The sequence below is a fragment of the Trichoderma evansii genome (genome assembly GCF_050947405.1).
Source record: "Trichoderma evansii strain SZMC 28006 chromosome Unknown GGI43scaffold_3, whole genome shotgun sequence".
In the NCBI taxonomy this organism is placed as follows: Eukaryota; Fungi; Ascomycota; class Sordariomycetes; order Hypocreales; family Hypocreaceae; genus Trichoderma; species Trichoderma evansii.
In genome coordinates, this window is record NW_028145203.1 from 1,374,645 (window position 1) to 1,391,014 (window position 16,370).

At 49.6% G+C, this 16,370-nt stretch overlaps 5 protein-coding genes across 5 annotated transcripts; 2 read left to right on the forward strand and 3 right to left on the reverse strand.

The window, feature by feature from the left end:
* The first annotated feature begins 104 nt into the window (after positions 1-104).
* On the forward strand, positions 105-1,502 carry GGI43DRAFT_396354 (uncharacterized protein). Its single transcript, XM_083204949.1, has 2 exons — positions 105-298; positions 388-1,502. Exons 1-2 carry the CDS (start codon positions 254-256, stop codon positions 1,420-1,422), a joined length of 1,080 nt encoding a protein of 359 aa, XP_083064156.1. The 5' UTR covers positions 105-253; the 3' UTR covers positions 1,423-1,502.
* On the reverse strand, positions 1,503-4,203 carry GGI43DRAFT_396355 (major facilitator superfamily domain-containing protein). The gene is made up of 5 exons (XM_083204950.1): positions 3,406-4,203; positions 3,253-3,352; positions 3,176-3,188; positions 2,310-3,111; positions 1,503-2,248 (listed from the first exon to the last, which is right to left on the reverse strand). The coding sequence occupies exons 1-5, from the start codon at positions 3,686-3,688 to the stop codon at positions 1,686-1,688; spliced, it is 1,761 nt and encodes a 586-aa protein (XP_083064157.1). The 5' UTR covers positions 3,689-4,203; the 3' UTR covers positions 1,503-1,685.
* Positions 4,204-4,381: 178 nt separating this feature from the next.
* On the reverse strand, positions 4,382-5,837 carry GGI43DRAFT_396357 (transcriptional Coactivator p15-domain-containing protein). Its single transcript, XM_083204951.1, has 3 exons — positions 5,389-5,837; positions 5,223-5,327; positions 4,382-5,151 (listed from the first exon to the last, which is right to left on the reverse strand). The coding sequence occupies exons 1-3, from the start codon at positions 5,530-5,532 to the stop codon at positions 4,945-4,947; spliced, it is 456 nt and encodes a 151-aa protein (XP_083064158.1). The 5' UTR covers positions 5,533-5,837; the 3' UTR covers positions 4,382-4,944.
* Positions 5,838-6,100: 263 nt separating this feature from the next.
* On the forward strand, positions 6,101-10,148 carry GGI43DRAFT_396359 (PXA domain-containing protein). The gene has a single exon (XM_083204952.1). It carries the CDS (start codon positions 6,395-6,397, stop codon positions 9,623-9,625), a length of 3,231 nt encoding a protein of 1,076 aa, XP_083064159.1. The 5' UTR covers positions 6,101-6,394; the 3' UTR covers positions 9,626-10,148.
* Positions 10,149-13,907: 3,759 nt separating this feature from the next.
* On the reverse strand, positions 13,908-16,027 carry GGI43DRAFT_380516 (Up-regulated during septation-domain-containing protein; the record flags this gene model as incomplete). Its single annotated transcript, XM_083202996.1, has 3 exons — positions 13,908-15,595; positions 15,645-15,957; positions 16,019-16,027. The coding sequence occupies 3 exons, from the start codon at positions 16,025-16,027 to the stop codon at positions 13,908-13,910; spliced, it is 2,010 nt and encodes a 669-aa protein (XP_083064160.1).
* Between the last annotated feature and the right edge of the window lie 343 nt (positions 16,028-16,370).

Consider the following 16,370-nt stretch of genomic DNA (forward strand, 5'->3'; position numbering starts at 1 on the left):
GCTAATGATAGACCAACTACATGTACTAGGCATACATCTTAGCTAGGGCCGTACTGCCTCTATGTTGCACCAGGCACGGCATCTATAATAGTGCTGCGGTTGCTAGAAACGGCAGTCCAGGACCCCTGCCAAAAATTACATCAGTCTTTATCGATAAGATTGTCGGCCAGCTTGTCCTCAACACCAGGACTTTTATAGCCGACGTTTCTTTCCAAGTTACATACTGCATTATCATAATGCTTGACGGTAGACCATGTCGCAGTTCCTGTCAATTATAGGGTGGTCCTTCCTCCCCAATGTACGTCATCTGCCCTCCATTGAACGCATTCATGTAGTACTTTGACTGCGCACGAGACCAAGCAGCTAACAGTCGAACGTGAAACCCAGATCGCCACATCGTGGATCCAAACCATCTATTATGGTCTCACAATCCGCGCCGGCTCCCCGAAACCGGCTCCCGGCAGCCCGCGGTTCAACAATCATCGCCGTAACATCCACGTCCTCGTCGTAGCGATCTACCTCGCCTACACCATCTACGAGGCCGACTACGAGCTTCGCCGCCAGGGATCCTTCTTCACAGACCTGGGCGTGCCCTTCTCCGCCACCGACCGCGACGTCAAGTCTCGCTTCCGCCGTCTTGCGGCCCTCCATCACCCCGATAAAACCGGCAGCGTCGCCCCCGACTCGGCCACATACTTCATCCACCTCAAGACTGCGAGTGACACGCTGCAGGATGTCGCGAAGCGCTTCGCCTACGAGCGTTTCGGACCCGAGACGGTAGCCTGGCAAAAGTGCGTCACGATCAGAGATTTTGTCACGCGGGGTGTCTTCTCGGGCATCCTACCGCACTATGGAGTCGCGGCTGGGTCGATATATGTCTTGGGCCTGCTGGGATACATGGACTTTGGCAAGTTCTACCGCTGGCTCATACTTCTGACGCTCTGCGTCTTCGAGATTCACGCTGTTACCCGACCAAACTTCCCCACGCTACTCAACTTCCTCAACTTCATCTTCTCTAAGACGGAATCTCACCCACCGTACCTACCATACCAACTGATACAGCTTACACGCAAACTCACCATCACTATATACATCGCTCTATCACAAATCGGACCGCTGTTGGTAATGGACGCATCGCCATCGAAGCGATCCCTTGGAGATGAGGATGAACTACTGCGCCAGGGCTTGACTCGCCTGGAAGCCATCACTGGTCAGTTCGACGTTGATACGACGAGGCTAATGGACATGGAGATGGCGCCTTTTAAGGGAGATGCCGAGGCAACATCCAACCTGCAAGGAAAGATGAGAGAGTGGTTGATCCAAAACACAATTCGCGCTGATCCCATGGTACGCGACGCTCTAGGCATGTCCTTGAGAAAGCGGCGAGTTGATGTTCCAGCTGGTGCAAGGGGAAACCGATAGAGGCTCGATCAATATTAGAAATATGTAGAACAAGCGTAGTGTATTTCAAATTTAAAAATGCATTTCTATTCTGAAACAATATCAAAATGAATTTCGACTCGATTAGCCAATGATATTTGACTTTAAACTATGCAGCTATCTTCTCTTTCAAAACTTCAATATGTGCTCATATATAACAGTAAATGTATGTGCTGAGGAAGCAATGTATCTATATCCCCTTTTTGCAAAAGTGCTATCCAAGATTCTAATAAGACCAAAAACGCCTACAACCGCTGTGCCCCGCGTGTCTCAATCGGAATCAAACACATGGCCACAAACGCTGCCAGGATTAAAACAGCAGACATGTAGATTGGTGTCGTGGACCCATCTCCAGGAATATTGGCTGCAATAAGCGGAGCCATTAAACCCGTCAGCCTATTGAGGAAACTAGCAACTCCAGTGCCAGCACCTCTGACGGGAGCGGGGAAAATCTCCGGCGTGAAAGCATATAGGACGCCATACATGATGTTCTGTGCAAAGGCTTCGATGCAGGAAAAAACGAGCTGGGTGGTGGATGTGGTGCCGTAAGCGGCAAAGATGAAGAGAAATACTGCCGAGATGACAGTAGAGCTGGCCAGAGTGCCACGGCGGCCGAAGAAAGGAGATGGGTGGTCAACTAGATAAGCGGCGAGGAGGCTGCCGGGGATACCCATTACTGATGTGATGGCATAATTACGATATGTGGTGCCGGATATGGCTGATGTCTCGTCTTGCATGGCCTCGACTTGCGAGTCATCGTTGTGATGAGAAAGATACTGGGGTAAAAAGGCGTTAAAGAGCGGGTATCCTATGGATTAATGATGATTAGTTGTTCTCTTTTGATCTAAATGTGAGAGTCAGATATTTACCCATTCCTATAGTGGCCCAGCAAATCCAGATAAGAGTGGTAGCCAAAGCCAGAGTCTTGGTTTGAAAGAGTGGCCGCAGCCTCTCACCCGAAAATCCCTTAAGCTTCTTTTTAAAGAGGTTAGACCGTGGAGCAGAGGACATCGAGTATCGCTGGTCGCTGTGGGTAGACTGCTCAGGATCCTCTGCCGCAACTAAATCTAGAATCTCTGAGGTGAGCCACGTCTTCGCACCATTCCGATAGGCGATGCCGTGTACGACAGCAACGGCTTCATTCTGGCGACCTTTGTTGAGGAGGAATTTCGGCGACTCGAACATATGGAAGAGAAAGAATCGGATGCAGAACATGGCAAAGGTAATGATACCAATGGTCATAATGAAGTATCGCCACCCGAGGTTCACAGGCCACTGAGCGATGAAGAACCACGCGGCAAGTGAAGAGACCAGTTGCCCGATAGGCCACCACACGGAGAGTAGCGTAAGCAGAGAGCTGGAGGCATCTGGCAGAAACTCGAGGAACAGGGCACCATCAACAGGCAAGTTTCCACCAACACCAAAACCAAATGCTGCATAGAGGAAGCACACCCATCCCCAGCTTCTGCCGTACGCAGCTAGAATACCGAAGATGCTTGTAATAAGTAGCGTCATGTTGAACGCAATGCGACGGCCAAAGATGTCTGATCCTATCCCCCACAGGAAACTCCCGAGGGAGAGACCTACGAAGCAAGAGCTTGTCGTATATCTGACTGTCTTTTCTGGTATATCAAACTCCGCTGACAGTGATGGTAGTGTTAACGAGACGCCCTATATTATTTGTTAGTGGTCTTAGTAAAATAGTGGCGTTTTTAACATGTTTCATTCCGCATACCTGTAGCCATAAACTACACGTCGCATGTTAGCCAACTATTTCATATAAATAAAAGAGAGAGGATGAATCTTTCTTACTTATCAGCAAACCATCCGAAGCCACAGAGGATGAAAAGCTGCCAGTTGTATCGTCCCATGCCAATGTCTTGAATTGCCTTGTTGATGAGCTTAGATTTTACTATGATTGGCTTAGCGGCGGCTCCTCTCTCCAGTTTCATCATCAACACTCACTCTCATAATCTGTCCATTCCCCTCGCTTGCCCTGCCTCATCTGCGCCCTCAGCCCTTCGATGGTATATTCGGCAGCGTTCATTAGCAGCATCCCCTCCCCCTGATCGTCCTTTGCTGAGCCCACATCGTCCTCATCATCCGCACTTTCGTCCTGCGCTTCAAATTCGACTCTCCCAACCCGCGCCGAATGGCTGTGAAGATGCGCCTGTTCTAAGGGAACCAGAACTCCGTCGTAGTTACCCACCGACTCCGTGCGCCCCAGCCCAAACCGCCATGAGACCATGATTAGAGATCAGTCGCGCCGGCGCAACCGTGATAAGAAAGGCCAAGAAGATTATAACGTCAACTCATTAAAAGCGCCGTTTCTCGACTGTATGTCACACGGCCATCCGATGGAATGAAAAGAATAGAAAAAGTCCGTATATGTAGGGAGAGCGCAGAGATAAAAGCGACCCAGAATCACGGCTGACTGATGTGGAATCAAGGTTCCGATTTGATGTCGGGTTAGGTAATCCGACGCAAGGGGCGTTACTAATGACGGAGGCCGGGAACGGTGTAAATGAGACACTATGATCGCATCCAGCGAGATTCGAGCAACACGTGGCCTATTGTTGTAAGCCAAGGTGATAGTAGTAAGTCAGGGGCCTCTGAGAATGAAAAAAGACGTAGAGATGAATGAAGAAAGGAAAAAAGAAGAGCGAGGCGCAACAACGAGCGTGGACGAAGATGAGATTGACGTGATCGACACCAGATGACAATTTAGTCATTAGGGGAGCATGAATTAGTAGTGAAGCAAGGCGCCCCCGTGCTCTCGGTCCTGCCGCAGTCTGCGCCAATCACAGTGGACTTCGGCGCTATTTTAGTCATTGTTAGCGGGCCGGGGATGTCTTCAACGTCTCTTGGCGACCCTTCTACTTGCGTTAATGTGGTATAAGAGTGTGCCCCATCAATCGCAGATGCGTCACACGGGATCTCACTGCAACTCTATATAGATCCCGAGACTCTCAGCAACTCTAGTTTAACAAGGAATATTGATACCATATATGACTAGCCCTTGAATCGATGCAGATGCTAATCCTTTCTTTATCAAACTCTTCGTCATCAAAATAAAACCACAGGTTTTGGCAACTTTGAACCTGGATTTGAACAAACAGCCAGCGCTTTAGGCCAGATTCGCACCCCTGCGTTTATATCATTGTCCCATATGGCGTCATCAAGAAGAGGTCATGCTTGAGGATTCACGGCAGGGGTTATTTTGTATACATTTCTTCCCATCTCAAATGTCTGCCATTACTGGAAATCTCTAAACGAGAGTATTATTGCCCTACGAAGTACAATGCGGTATATCATTACACATAATTTAGTTTGTGTTCAGTCATCATATCAAGTCGCAGTCCCGAATCCACGAGCTCTCTGCCCGCGTTGAAACACCAGCCTGCGGTGCTCGGGTATAAATCCCAACTCCAACGTTAAACCAAGGTGCCCCAAGAGGCGATTTTACACACGAAATCCTATAACCCCCCAGCTTAGGCAGAATCTCTAATCCTCATCATTATCTTCATCGCTGGTTGCTTCGATATTAGACTTGTCCGACTTGGATTTTCTCCTGTTCGTAGGGACGCTAGGCTCTTCAATGTCCATTTCGTCTGGATCGTCGACGTCTTGGCCTTTTGCTCGCAGCGCCGCGTTGATACCGGGAGCCGCTTTGAGAAGAGCAAGATATTGTTCGACGGATAGCGAAATACCCTTACTCTGTAGTTAGCATTTGTGCGCTCTACCATGTTTGTTTTGATTTCGCAAAAACGCGATAAGCTTACCTTTTTGCCTGGGAGCGTCTTCCCATCCTTCTCGTAGTACTCTCGGATGTTGACGAAACATAGCTTCTTGAACTCGGAGACTCCTACACGTCGCTTGTTTGACAACTGTTCCAGGCCTATGCGTAAGCTAGAGCGCAAAACAGTTGGATCAGCGATCATATCTCACCTCCCAAAACGGATTTCCCTCGTCATCTTTGCCATCGGGCGCACTGGCGGCAGCAGCGCTCTTATTCTTCTTCGCGGAAGAAGTCCTGGGGACGTCGTCCTCGCTGTCGCTGCTCGCCCGTCGCTTCTTAGTTGTCGGAGGCATGTCTTCTGGTGATATAAGCGTAATATCTCTAGCCCAGAAGCTTAATCGCAAACGAGAGATCGTATTTGCGTTTGCGATACAGATCCAGATTAGCCAGGGACGGTAGTTGAGGAATGCTCGCTACGGCGCGTGGAGCAACTGAAGCGGGCCAGGCGCGTTTCGTTTAGGCGTGATTAATGGGCACTTTAGAAGAGCTTCAGGCGGGGCAGTGACTTTCTGGTAAGGCCAGCTCACGTGAGGACTTCAAGCTGCATCCAAGAGCTGCGTTGAGCTGGACAAGAGTTAAATTTCTAGCTAAATCATTCATTATTCACATGCAAGAATCAAATTCGAGCAATTGGCTTGAAAATGGCTTATCCTGAATTTTTGCATCCTCCTATTTCCCCTAACAAGCACTGCTCCTCCAACTCTGCTCAAGCAGAATGCAGCGCGTGCTGAAAACCAGGGGTTGAGTGGCAGTGGAGGCCAGAGCTCCAAATTTAGAGGTAGATGCGACATCGACCCGCATTTGTCCCCTAAAAGGAGAATTGTGGGAGCAGCCTCATCAGATTGACCTTGTCCCATACCGGTGCATATGAAATACGGAGTCGGCGGAGCATCGCGAAGTCTTCCCTTGAACCACCCCATATACATAATACTGCTGCTTCTACTGCTGCTGCTGCCCCTGCTGCGATTGCTAGTACTGGGTAGAGGTGGCTTCACCGCGCATTTCGTCTCCTTATACTCACTCTTTTATTTCTTACGGCGGGATTGGCACTTGCTTGACATGTTTTCCGCTGCTCTCCGACACCACATCACGACACGCTGACGACATAGAGAGACCGGCTTGTTGGGGTCAAGCCAGTAGAGGAGCTCAACCCCAATGAGCTCAATCGCAACCGATCTTGCGCAGCGTCGCGACGACTCCGCCGAGCAGGCCTCGGCCGAATCCACGAGTCGAGTCGAAACTACAAACGCAAGCGACGTCGCGCCGCCAGACTACAATACTAATGATGACGATGATTACGAGTCCAAGAGCTTAGAATGCGAGTCTAAGCCACTGTTTGCCGACACAAATGGAGGCAATCAGCCGGGCCCAGAGGTGACTTTTGCCTCGAGAGCCATCCAGTTCTTTGCGACAGCGACGCCGTCAACCCTTGCGGGATTAGGCGTGGGAGTCTCGGCGGTGACTTATGCCGTTCTTGGACGGCTTGGTCTTGTGCTGATAGGAGCATTCGGCGGCGTGGTCTCCTTTATTATCTGGGAATCGAAGAACCCGGAGCTGGCCAAGGCCATTCGCGGCGAGGAGAGTACGAAGGTGTTAGACAGAGTTTGGGCGGATTTAACATCTGTGCGGTCGCTAGAGACACCAGACGATGAAGATGAAGATCAGAGTCGTATCAGAAGCTTCGACGACTTTCGCCCAGAGACAAAAGAAGCGCTGAGCGGCTTGGTCGATGCGATTATCCAAAACTACATCAAATGGTGGTACAGTCCACTTGTGCCTTCGGATCACGCTTTTCCTCTGGCCTGCCGCAAATCAATCACATCCTTTGTCTTGGCGATATCGAACCGGATGACCCGCAAGCGACCAGCCGACGCTTTCCTGGACCTCCTGACCAACTCAACGTCCATGATAATTGTTTTTCTCTCGGAATTGGCGGCTGCATTCTCTTCCCTCCCGCCCGACGCGAATTTGACCGCTGCCGATACCATATACAACTATCTTGCCGAGAATCCCGACTCCCGTCTTGCGAATCTGTTAAACCAGAGGCAACAGGCAACAAAATTCAAGATGATTTCCGATGATATGCTTGGATTTCTCGACAAGAATGCCTACAACTGCGACCCGGCGCGAATTTTCTTGCGGGAGATCCTCGCAAATTCAGTGTTCGAGCAGACTTTACAGCAGTGTAGCAGAGCTGAGTGGATCAATGGATGGATCGTATATCTCTTAGAAGCAGGCGAGCCGAATCTGAATCAAGCAATTGATGTCGGCATGCAAACCGGCCGCGATGTGGCCAATAACGTCTTTGCCGATTTGGATGGCAACGTTGGTAATGTCGGTATTGCGAAACCCCGACGTGGTAGCAACGACCAAGGCCAAACTCGACGCAAGGAAACCTCTCACAAGAAAAAGCTAAGCAAAGCAGACGAGGAACTTGAGGGTGCCATGGAGGAAATGAAACGAATGAATGCCATGATTGCTGAAGATGAAGCGCGACGGAAAAGGTCCTCCACGTTGACTGAAGCATCTGAACGGTCAAAGCAGAGCATGGATATGGCAGCTCGAGATACGGAAACTCAAAAAAGCGAGGAAGCTTTTTCACCGACATCTAACAGATTCTCGCCTCGAGGAGCATCAGTAGACGGCGTCTCATCCAAGAGCGATACAATTTACACTCCCCATACACCGCGATCTACGGCTGATTCTGGTAGCCAAGAATCATCTCCACAGGAAAACAAAGAACAAACATTTACAAGTTTCGATCAGATTGTCCCGCCAGGCCAACCAATAGTGGATGATGAAGAGGCACCGAAAAAGGAACCACTTACTTTGCACAACGCTTCGTTCACACTGAACGACGATGGCTCGGGCGACACGGGAAAGATCCGAAGCAAGCCAACTATAGACTACCTGATTCAGGTAGAGCCGTCGTCTACTCACTATCCCGGCTGGATGATTGTAAGGCGGTATTCAGATTTTGAGACTCTTCACGAGATCTTGAGACGAATTGCTGCCGTATCCGGTGCTACTGCCTTCATGGAGCTTCACAAGGAGCTGCCCAGCTGGAAAGTTCACACCCGAGAGTCTCTTCGTGGTGAACTGGAGAGATATCTACGAGATGCTTGTTGGTATCAAGCTTTGGCAGAAAGCGAGGGAATGAAGCGATTTCTGGAAAAATCACAGGGACATACGCATGGCAACTCTAAATCCTTTGGCTGGGAGACGGTGGGCAAGAATATGCTTGAGGTGCTATCCATTGGTCCAAAGGGAGCCGTAGAAGGTGGGAAAACTCTTGTTGGCGGCGTCAGCGGTGTCTTTGGTCACTTTGGCGGCCTGGGTCGAAAGTCGACCACTCAATCTATCGACCTTACTCCCCCAAACCCTAACCGATTGTCCACATCTTCGATAACAGGGAGCCGAATTGATAGCATTTCACGATCACCTGCAAGGTCGGAACGCGCCAGTCTTGATAGCCAGAGATCGTCCGTCATTGCAACGCAACCGGGCAGAGTAGAGCGAATGCCAAGCTTCGTCCAGTCTCCCAACAGCAGCGAGACAGATCTACGGCTAGGCCAAAGAGGTCGAGTTGACTCAATATCGACTTCAGTAAGCGCTCGACAGAGCAGAGAGCACAGCAGAGCCTCTAGCTTGGCCGCTCTCCGGTCACCATCGTCAATAAGCCTAGACTTTACAAAGCTTCCGCCGCCGCCAGATGAGATTAGCGATGACTATGAATCACAGGCAAACGACTTTGAGGCAAAGTTACGTAGAAATGCGAGTTTCGTGGAGGATCAGAGCCGTAACAACAGCTCGCAAGCACTGAACGCCTCGGCGTCCGCGCCGGCGTTATCGGGAAAGAAGAGTCCAGCGAAGCCCGCCCGGCAATATGCCCAGTTAACGGAACCTGAAACTCGGGTGGCTGTTGAGCTCATCTTTGCTGTCATTAATGAGATGTATACTCTCTCTTCAGCTTGGAACATCCGGCGAACGCTCCTCACGGCCGCGAAGTCGTTCCTGCTACGCCCTGGAAATCCTTCACTCCTGACTGTACAGTCTCTTATCCAGTCATCTGTGATTGAGGCCAACACGTCCGACGCAGGGATTGCGACAGGGTTGCGCAAAATACGCGAGAATACCATGCCCACGGAACAGGAGCAAGAAAACTGGCCGGCACAGTTGACGGAAGAAGAGAAGAGGGAGCTGGCCGTAAAGGCGCGTAGGCTGCTGATACAGAGCGGGGTGCCGGCGGCGCTGATGGGCGTGATGGGGCAGTCGGCCACAGGCGAGGCCCTCGGGCGTGTGTTTGACTGTTTGCAGATCGAGGAGGTTGCCAGGGGACTGATTTTTGGCCTAATACTGCAGGCAGTGAGGGTTCTTACGCATTGATTACGCATTTTTATTATTTGGTACGAAAATACGAAGTACGGACTACGCCACCTGAAGCTATTGGCAACGAAGCGGGACGGAGATTATAACGCGGCATATGAAAAGCTTCTGATATGGGGAACCACTGGGAGGGATATCCGGGGATTTTTCTTCTTTCGTTCTATACATGATGAAAAAAAAAGAAGGCGGGAACATAATTAACTCTTGGTTGCTTTTTAGTATTCCCCCAGAGGAGTATTGGATGAAATGGGGTGCCGTTTTTGCAGCTGCCCCCCCTTTTTTGACCCTGGGTGTAGCCAACCTCTTTTAACGATGGGATGAGACGTGTATGCTTCTTTTATTCTCTTCAACATACCTACAGTATCACTTTTTAAGCCATCATGTAATATTAGTATGGCTCGTTCTTTTTCTGTTCCATTATCTCAATTTTTTTAGAAAGAATAGTTGTAATATTACTAGATGGGCAGACGAAGCTCTTGTTCCAACACTTCACCCATTCCCTTTTAATCCCACGTGCATCCCCTTCCTTTCACTTTTTACCTTAAAAAGAAAGTAAATTGACTCGTATCGCTCGCAATCCGCCATCCCGCGCTTGCGGAACTTTGTTTATCCTCCTTAGGCAGTGAGGTGTGATTCTTCGCTTGTGCTAGCTGCGAGATTTTGGCGCCGCGGAATGCAACTCGGGCATACGCGAAAGAGGGGGGTTCGGTTGGTAAGATTGAAACCTCGTCTGTACATACCGAGAGCATGCCGACACTCGGAGTCTGGATGACTCGCCGCCGCCGGGCTCCTTCCATCCGTGGATCGGCAATTATTTGATCAATCACTCTCGAGGGAGGCATTTTATCTCACGCCGCAAACGTGCCAGTAGAGTCAGGAATTTGCAACGCTAGCCGTTTTTCTTGTATCTCCTCTTCCATGTTTTTTTTCCCCTTGTTCATATATAATCTAAATGGGGCAAAATGGCAGGCTTCTATGGAGAATAATGGAAAACCTGCCAGAAGAAAGAGGGACCCTGCCTTGGTAAAGTGACGATCGTCGACGACGTTTTGCTGCGTCATGTATTACAAGCCCCAGTGTTCAAGATTAACATGAAGGAAAACGGCCCCCTTTGGCGCATTATTTTGGGCAGTGGGCCACATAAAGAGGAGCAAGAAGGGGAAAATAAGGAAGCATCTTGCATGGCTGGCCATATTGGCACCTACTAAATGCTTATCCCTCAAGGTTCATCTGTAGCCATCTATTAAATCTCTCTTATCCCCCATCCAGGGGTTCTCCATATTCGCCTAAGAAACAAGTAGAAAAAAAGAAAAGGGAATAAAAAAACGTACTAACCAGCATATCCTAGTCGTAATACGCAGGTACTGCATAGCAGTAAAACAGCAAGAAACAAACAGAAAAGGTACATGTCATTTTGTGTCAATTTCTGGCCTGGCCCATCAATATCATGCACCACCCTGTCAGGCCCCATATGGCTGCCAATGGGTCATCCCGGCCATATTCCGACCGTTTTGTTTTTTTCTTTTTTAGTTCTTTTTTTAAATTATTTTTTCCCCAGCTTTTTTTCTTATTTTAATTTTTCTTTTTCTTCTCTCCCCCTGGTTTTGTTTTTTTTAAAACCCCCCTGTCAGCTCAAATCTCTGTGCCCTGCCCTGCCCTGCTTTTGCCAAGTCTCGCCCACTTGGAGTCTCTCGCCCTTGCAGGCTGACCAATTGCCAATACTGGGAACTACTAATACCAAAACAACTACTTCGAATAATCACCATCTCCATCGGCGTATAAAACACAATTAGCCTAATGCAGGATGCTATCACAATGAATAATCCCTATCGTTGCCCCTGCCTATCACTATCTCCGTCCTCTGTCTTCGTCTGAACTTCCCCTCTCTATATGGCCCTCGACTGCATCTACAGCTTCATTTCCCTGCTACTCATGCACACGCAGCACGTGGATGATCAGTATCATAGCACTATACGCTGCCACTACTGCTAGCTACTGCACTATATTCTCCACTGGAGCCAGCTCTCGCTCCCTACCTTATTATTGTTAACTCTCCTCGCATCCCGCTAGCCCGTGCTCGTACACCGGCCCCCCGGAGCTCTGGCCCCTTCCGGCATCAGATCCTCCACTCCACCACTCCCGACCTACCGTTGAAACCGCCACATTTACGCCTCTCTTCTGTCTGTATTCCTAGCCTTATGTTTCCGCGGAATAGCATCACGGCATCTAGTGCCTATAACAGTGGTGTCGTATATGCAGAGAGCGTTCTAGAGCCTCTCCTCCCTATCTTTCAGCCAACGACTATCTAGAATACTCAATATCCGAGTTGTCAATATCCGAGCTGTCAAGAGCCAGCCCCATACTGTAGTAGTATCAGGTAGCCACCTACCCCTTGTAGTCAACAGAGCACTAATGTAGGTACCTCCTGTAAGTGATAACTATCGCTTTCTGCGAGAAACGATGGCTTCGAGCCTCGCTTCGCTTGCATGCATGCACGCACATGCATACCGACGTATGTAATGGACATACAAACCAGCCCACATATGCCAGTATATGGCATTTCCCCTCACTCAGGTAGCATTACCGTGACAAACCCCAGCCACCATACAGCTTATTCTTATTTGGTCCCTAGTACGGGGTAGTCGTAGATAGCAGTATCAAATAGTAGCAGTAGAGTATTAGTGCCTGCATAGGTAGCATCTGATGCAATGCGAGGCTACGCAGGCCAAACTCGTCACTTGACAAACGCCACAACTCCAAATACTGCAAGTCCCTGCGGCATGATGAGCCGTTACAGCCAAGCTTTCCTGTCAGTTGTCCGCTTTCGCCCGTTCATCCCATCTATTTCTCTAGAATACTGGCACTAACATATAGTGCTACTAGGATCCCCACGCCCCAAATCTCTTGGTCCTGTCACCCGGATCACCGATTGCAATAGTCTCGTTCATCTATATGCTTCATCGTGACGTCTCGCTTAACTCTCTATGCCCTGTTAGCGAACGCGATGCTGCATTCGCCTTGTTCCCCGTCCCGTCCCCCTCCTCCTAGACGCTTTTGTTAGTATTTACGACCCTTCAGTTCAGTTCAGTTCCGGCTTCATTAACGGTGATTGTCGGGCAAGCTCCGAAGGATTCGAGGCGCCACTGTCACGGAAGACACTCGGAGAGACTACAGTAGTAGAACTCGAAGCGAGGACGCGGCAGAGTCAAAGTATAGTTTGACAGGCCGGGAGCTTGAAGCTTGACGTGATGGCGTCAATGTCAAGGCTTAGCGCACCTCGTGCTTCCTAATAGACGTCCAAGAGAAGAGGTCAGCACGCATAAACACAAGTCCGAATCTCAAGACATGCGGCTGAATCCAACCCTTTGTCGGCCGACGCAAAGCACGATTACCGCCGCGGTGTCTGCAGAAGCATTAGTCATGATGCAGATCCCATCACCGCCAAAAAGTGGATTCCAATGTTTCGACTTGATAGAAGCTCTGTTCGGCATTGTCTGCTACTGTCTATCTAATCGCAAAATGTTACAAGTATCCATACATTATTTTTATGCATCAAAACACCCAATGCTTTTGGTACCGCTCCTGCCGTCAGCCGCCCCGCTGGTTGTTTCGTTTCGCATGCCTAGACTTCGCTCGTTTCAGAGCCTTGGAGGTACCATCTCGGTCCCCTCTTTGGCGTATTCGAGAACCAGACTATCCCTGCTAGGCTGCTTCAAACAAACCAGCTGTAATACCCAACAAACAAATCGGAGATTTTTCCCCAGCCACGATGGCTTAATATAGAATAAAAATTATGAATAGGGAAAAAAAATGTAGTAAAAGGAAACAAATTAAAGATGGAGATAGTGTAACAAAAGAAAGAAGAGAAGTGAAGAGAAGTGAAAATGAATGAAAGAAGATGAAGAAGAGTGTCCAGGTAGAGAGCGGCGGCCAAAAATTTGGCAAAAATGTGATAGGTAAAATTCCGTAATGGTATTTCCGCATTGCCCCGGACAGCGTCTAGCCATGCATGACAGGTCGCAATCGCATAGCGATGATGGCGTCAGACTATGCAGAAAACAAATAATGAACAGATACTCCAGATACTCATGCAATGCTAGGTATGGAGGGTTGAAGTTGAAAACGAGCGACTGGTGTAATAACGAGAAAAAAACAGGTTCATGACCGGGTATCAGTAGGTCTAGGCTCGTAACCAAGATGCATTTATGTAAAAGAGCGACAGGAAGATTGCTAAATGGCGAGGGTGAAACACTCATAAGAGTATCAGTAAGAAGAAGAGAGCTTATTTCGGTTTAAAGACTGCACTCGTTAAGAAAACTTCCGGCTCTCTCGGTGGCAAATCTTTGAGAGGAGGGACCGGTGCGGGCGGAGAAGGCGGTACAGTAGACATGGCAGAGAATTTCGAGATGGCTGGGTTGAAGAATTGTAACATTGGCGAGGGGGCAAGAGTTGGAGAATCTGGTTGGGCGCTACGCCTCAAATGGCTCCTCTGTTGCTCGTGCCCAGGCTGTAGTAGAGATGTAGCTTGATCTACATCAGGTTCCTCTGGCATAGCTTTGTTCATCTTGTAGATCTCATCTTCCACGTCGGTCAAGAGAGCAAAAAGCTCATCACCAGCATAGATACGGATGCTTTCTCCTGCAGAGCTCTTCACAGTAGACTTTCGAGCGAGGCCGTCTTTGTCTTTGTCTTCCTCTTCAGCTTCCTCGACGGCTGGCAGCTCAAGAATCATGCTTGGTACTTGAGCCACCACGCGCAGAGGCGGCGGTGAGGCGCTGTCGGGACGGCTAGTGAAAGTTGTCTTGACCGGGCTTCGAGGAGGCGTAGCGATATCCTGAATAACGGGTAGCTGCACTGGTGATGGTGTCTCCCGACCAACAGAAAGCATTGCGGCTGCGGCGATGTGCTCAAGTAGCTTCTGCCGAACGCGAGTACGTCTGTTCTCAGCTCGCTCAAGCTTGTGGACCCAATCATCGATCGAGGCATCGAGCTCTGCCAGTGCTTCCTCTTGTCTAAGCAGCGGCTCAGGGCTAAATCGAGCTGCCCTGTTTGGAGATCGAAGATATTGGCAGATCCGAGAGTGCAAATCACGACGTCCAGCCCTCAAAGAGTTATAAGTACGGCGAAGGTATTCCGCCCTTTCATCTAGCCGGTGGAGTTCCTTGGATAGGCTTTCGACATCTTCAACCTGTAGCACCTCAAATCTCTCAGCCTGGCCAAGAGCTTGTTGGCGAAGAATAGCCAGGTCGTTGGCACTCATTTGAGTAGCAGCCTTGAGAGGTCTTACGCCCTGGGGAAGCTCCTCAAATGCGCGCTGCTCAGCACTCTTGGATCGCTTCTTTTCACTACAGCTTGGTTGGGAGTGAGAGTCGCTCTTCTTGTGCGATTCGGCTCGCTTCCTTGGTCTTCCTCTGTGCATGATACTTTGTGATTCTGAAGCAATTCGTCTATGGCCATGGCTGTGTGAACTCTCTTCGGCTCGAGTAGCGCTCAAAGGCGTGCGGCATCGAGGTTCCCACTGTTTAATGACAGGCTTTTTCTCCATAATCGGAGCTGAAGCAGGAGTCGGTAGCGTTGTGGCTGATGTAGCATCCGTGCTCCCTGACGCGAGGTGATCGCTGTTGTCGGATTTGGAACTAAGAGGGCTCAGATACTGACGGACACCTGTACTCATTGGTGGTGTACTATCAGCTCTGAGATGAGTATATGAAGCGCTGCGCTGCACTTCTCGAACAAAAGACTGCGTGTCTGGTTCGGGGATAACTAGGGGTGCTAGTCGTTTCGGCGAGGGGAGACGGGGAGGATTAGAGTTCTTGGGTCGTCTCTTTACCTCAATCTGCTTTGGAGGTGCATATATCGCTCTGCCCTGCGTCAGGGTGTATACATGTGGTAGAACCATATCCTGCTTAGGTCCATCTTCAGGAGCGCTGATGGACCGTTCTCGCAGCGGTGGTCGACCTGGTATTGTCGCTGTGCACAGTCAGAGATGAAGTAGATCGTCAATGGATACGAGGCTTACGAGAGTCCATGGCAATCTCTTGGACCGTTGTCATCGGACCAAGGTCTGGGATAGTGGCTTTTCGACGTCGGACAATAGGCTGATTCTGATTCGCTTTGACTTTCAGTGTCGGAGTCGTAGCACCTGACCTATCGTTGCGGTCGGAGGTCTTGTTCATGGCGAGAGCAAAGGCGGTCTCGGGATCCACCGATGTACTATTATTAAAGCAAGGCGATTGCCTTCCCTTGGGGAAGAGCTGGTATTTGCCTTGTCCGTCTTGCTGCATCTTTTTAGATGTCGATTTTTCATCTGGTGTAGCCGCCAGCGGCGTGGACTAGAGACACGTATAAGTCAGCCACGAGCTATTTGACCAAATTAGGAAGTTGGCTTCTTACAGAAACCATTTGAAAAGCTGGCGAGAAAGGCCTTGACAATACACTCTGATCAACTCCAGAAATGCAGCCAGCAATGTGATTCATATCTCGGATGAATCAGCTTCGACGTGATGGACAGCTCAATGTTCAATATCACCGTGCAAAGAGGGAAGACACAGTCATCCAGCTCTTGGTGAGATACAATTAGCAATTCGTCTTAGACGAGAGCGCTGTGAAATGACATCCCCAACCTTTCTACCATCCAAGAAGCCAGGCGGGCGTTGGAACAAGGCGATGAGGGTATATATCTGCGCTACTGGCAAGATGGAGCCTGGAAGAAAGATGCATTGTAATTCAGATGAGGCCTAGGCTA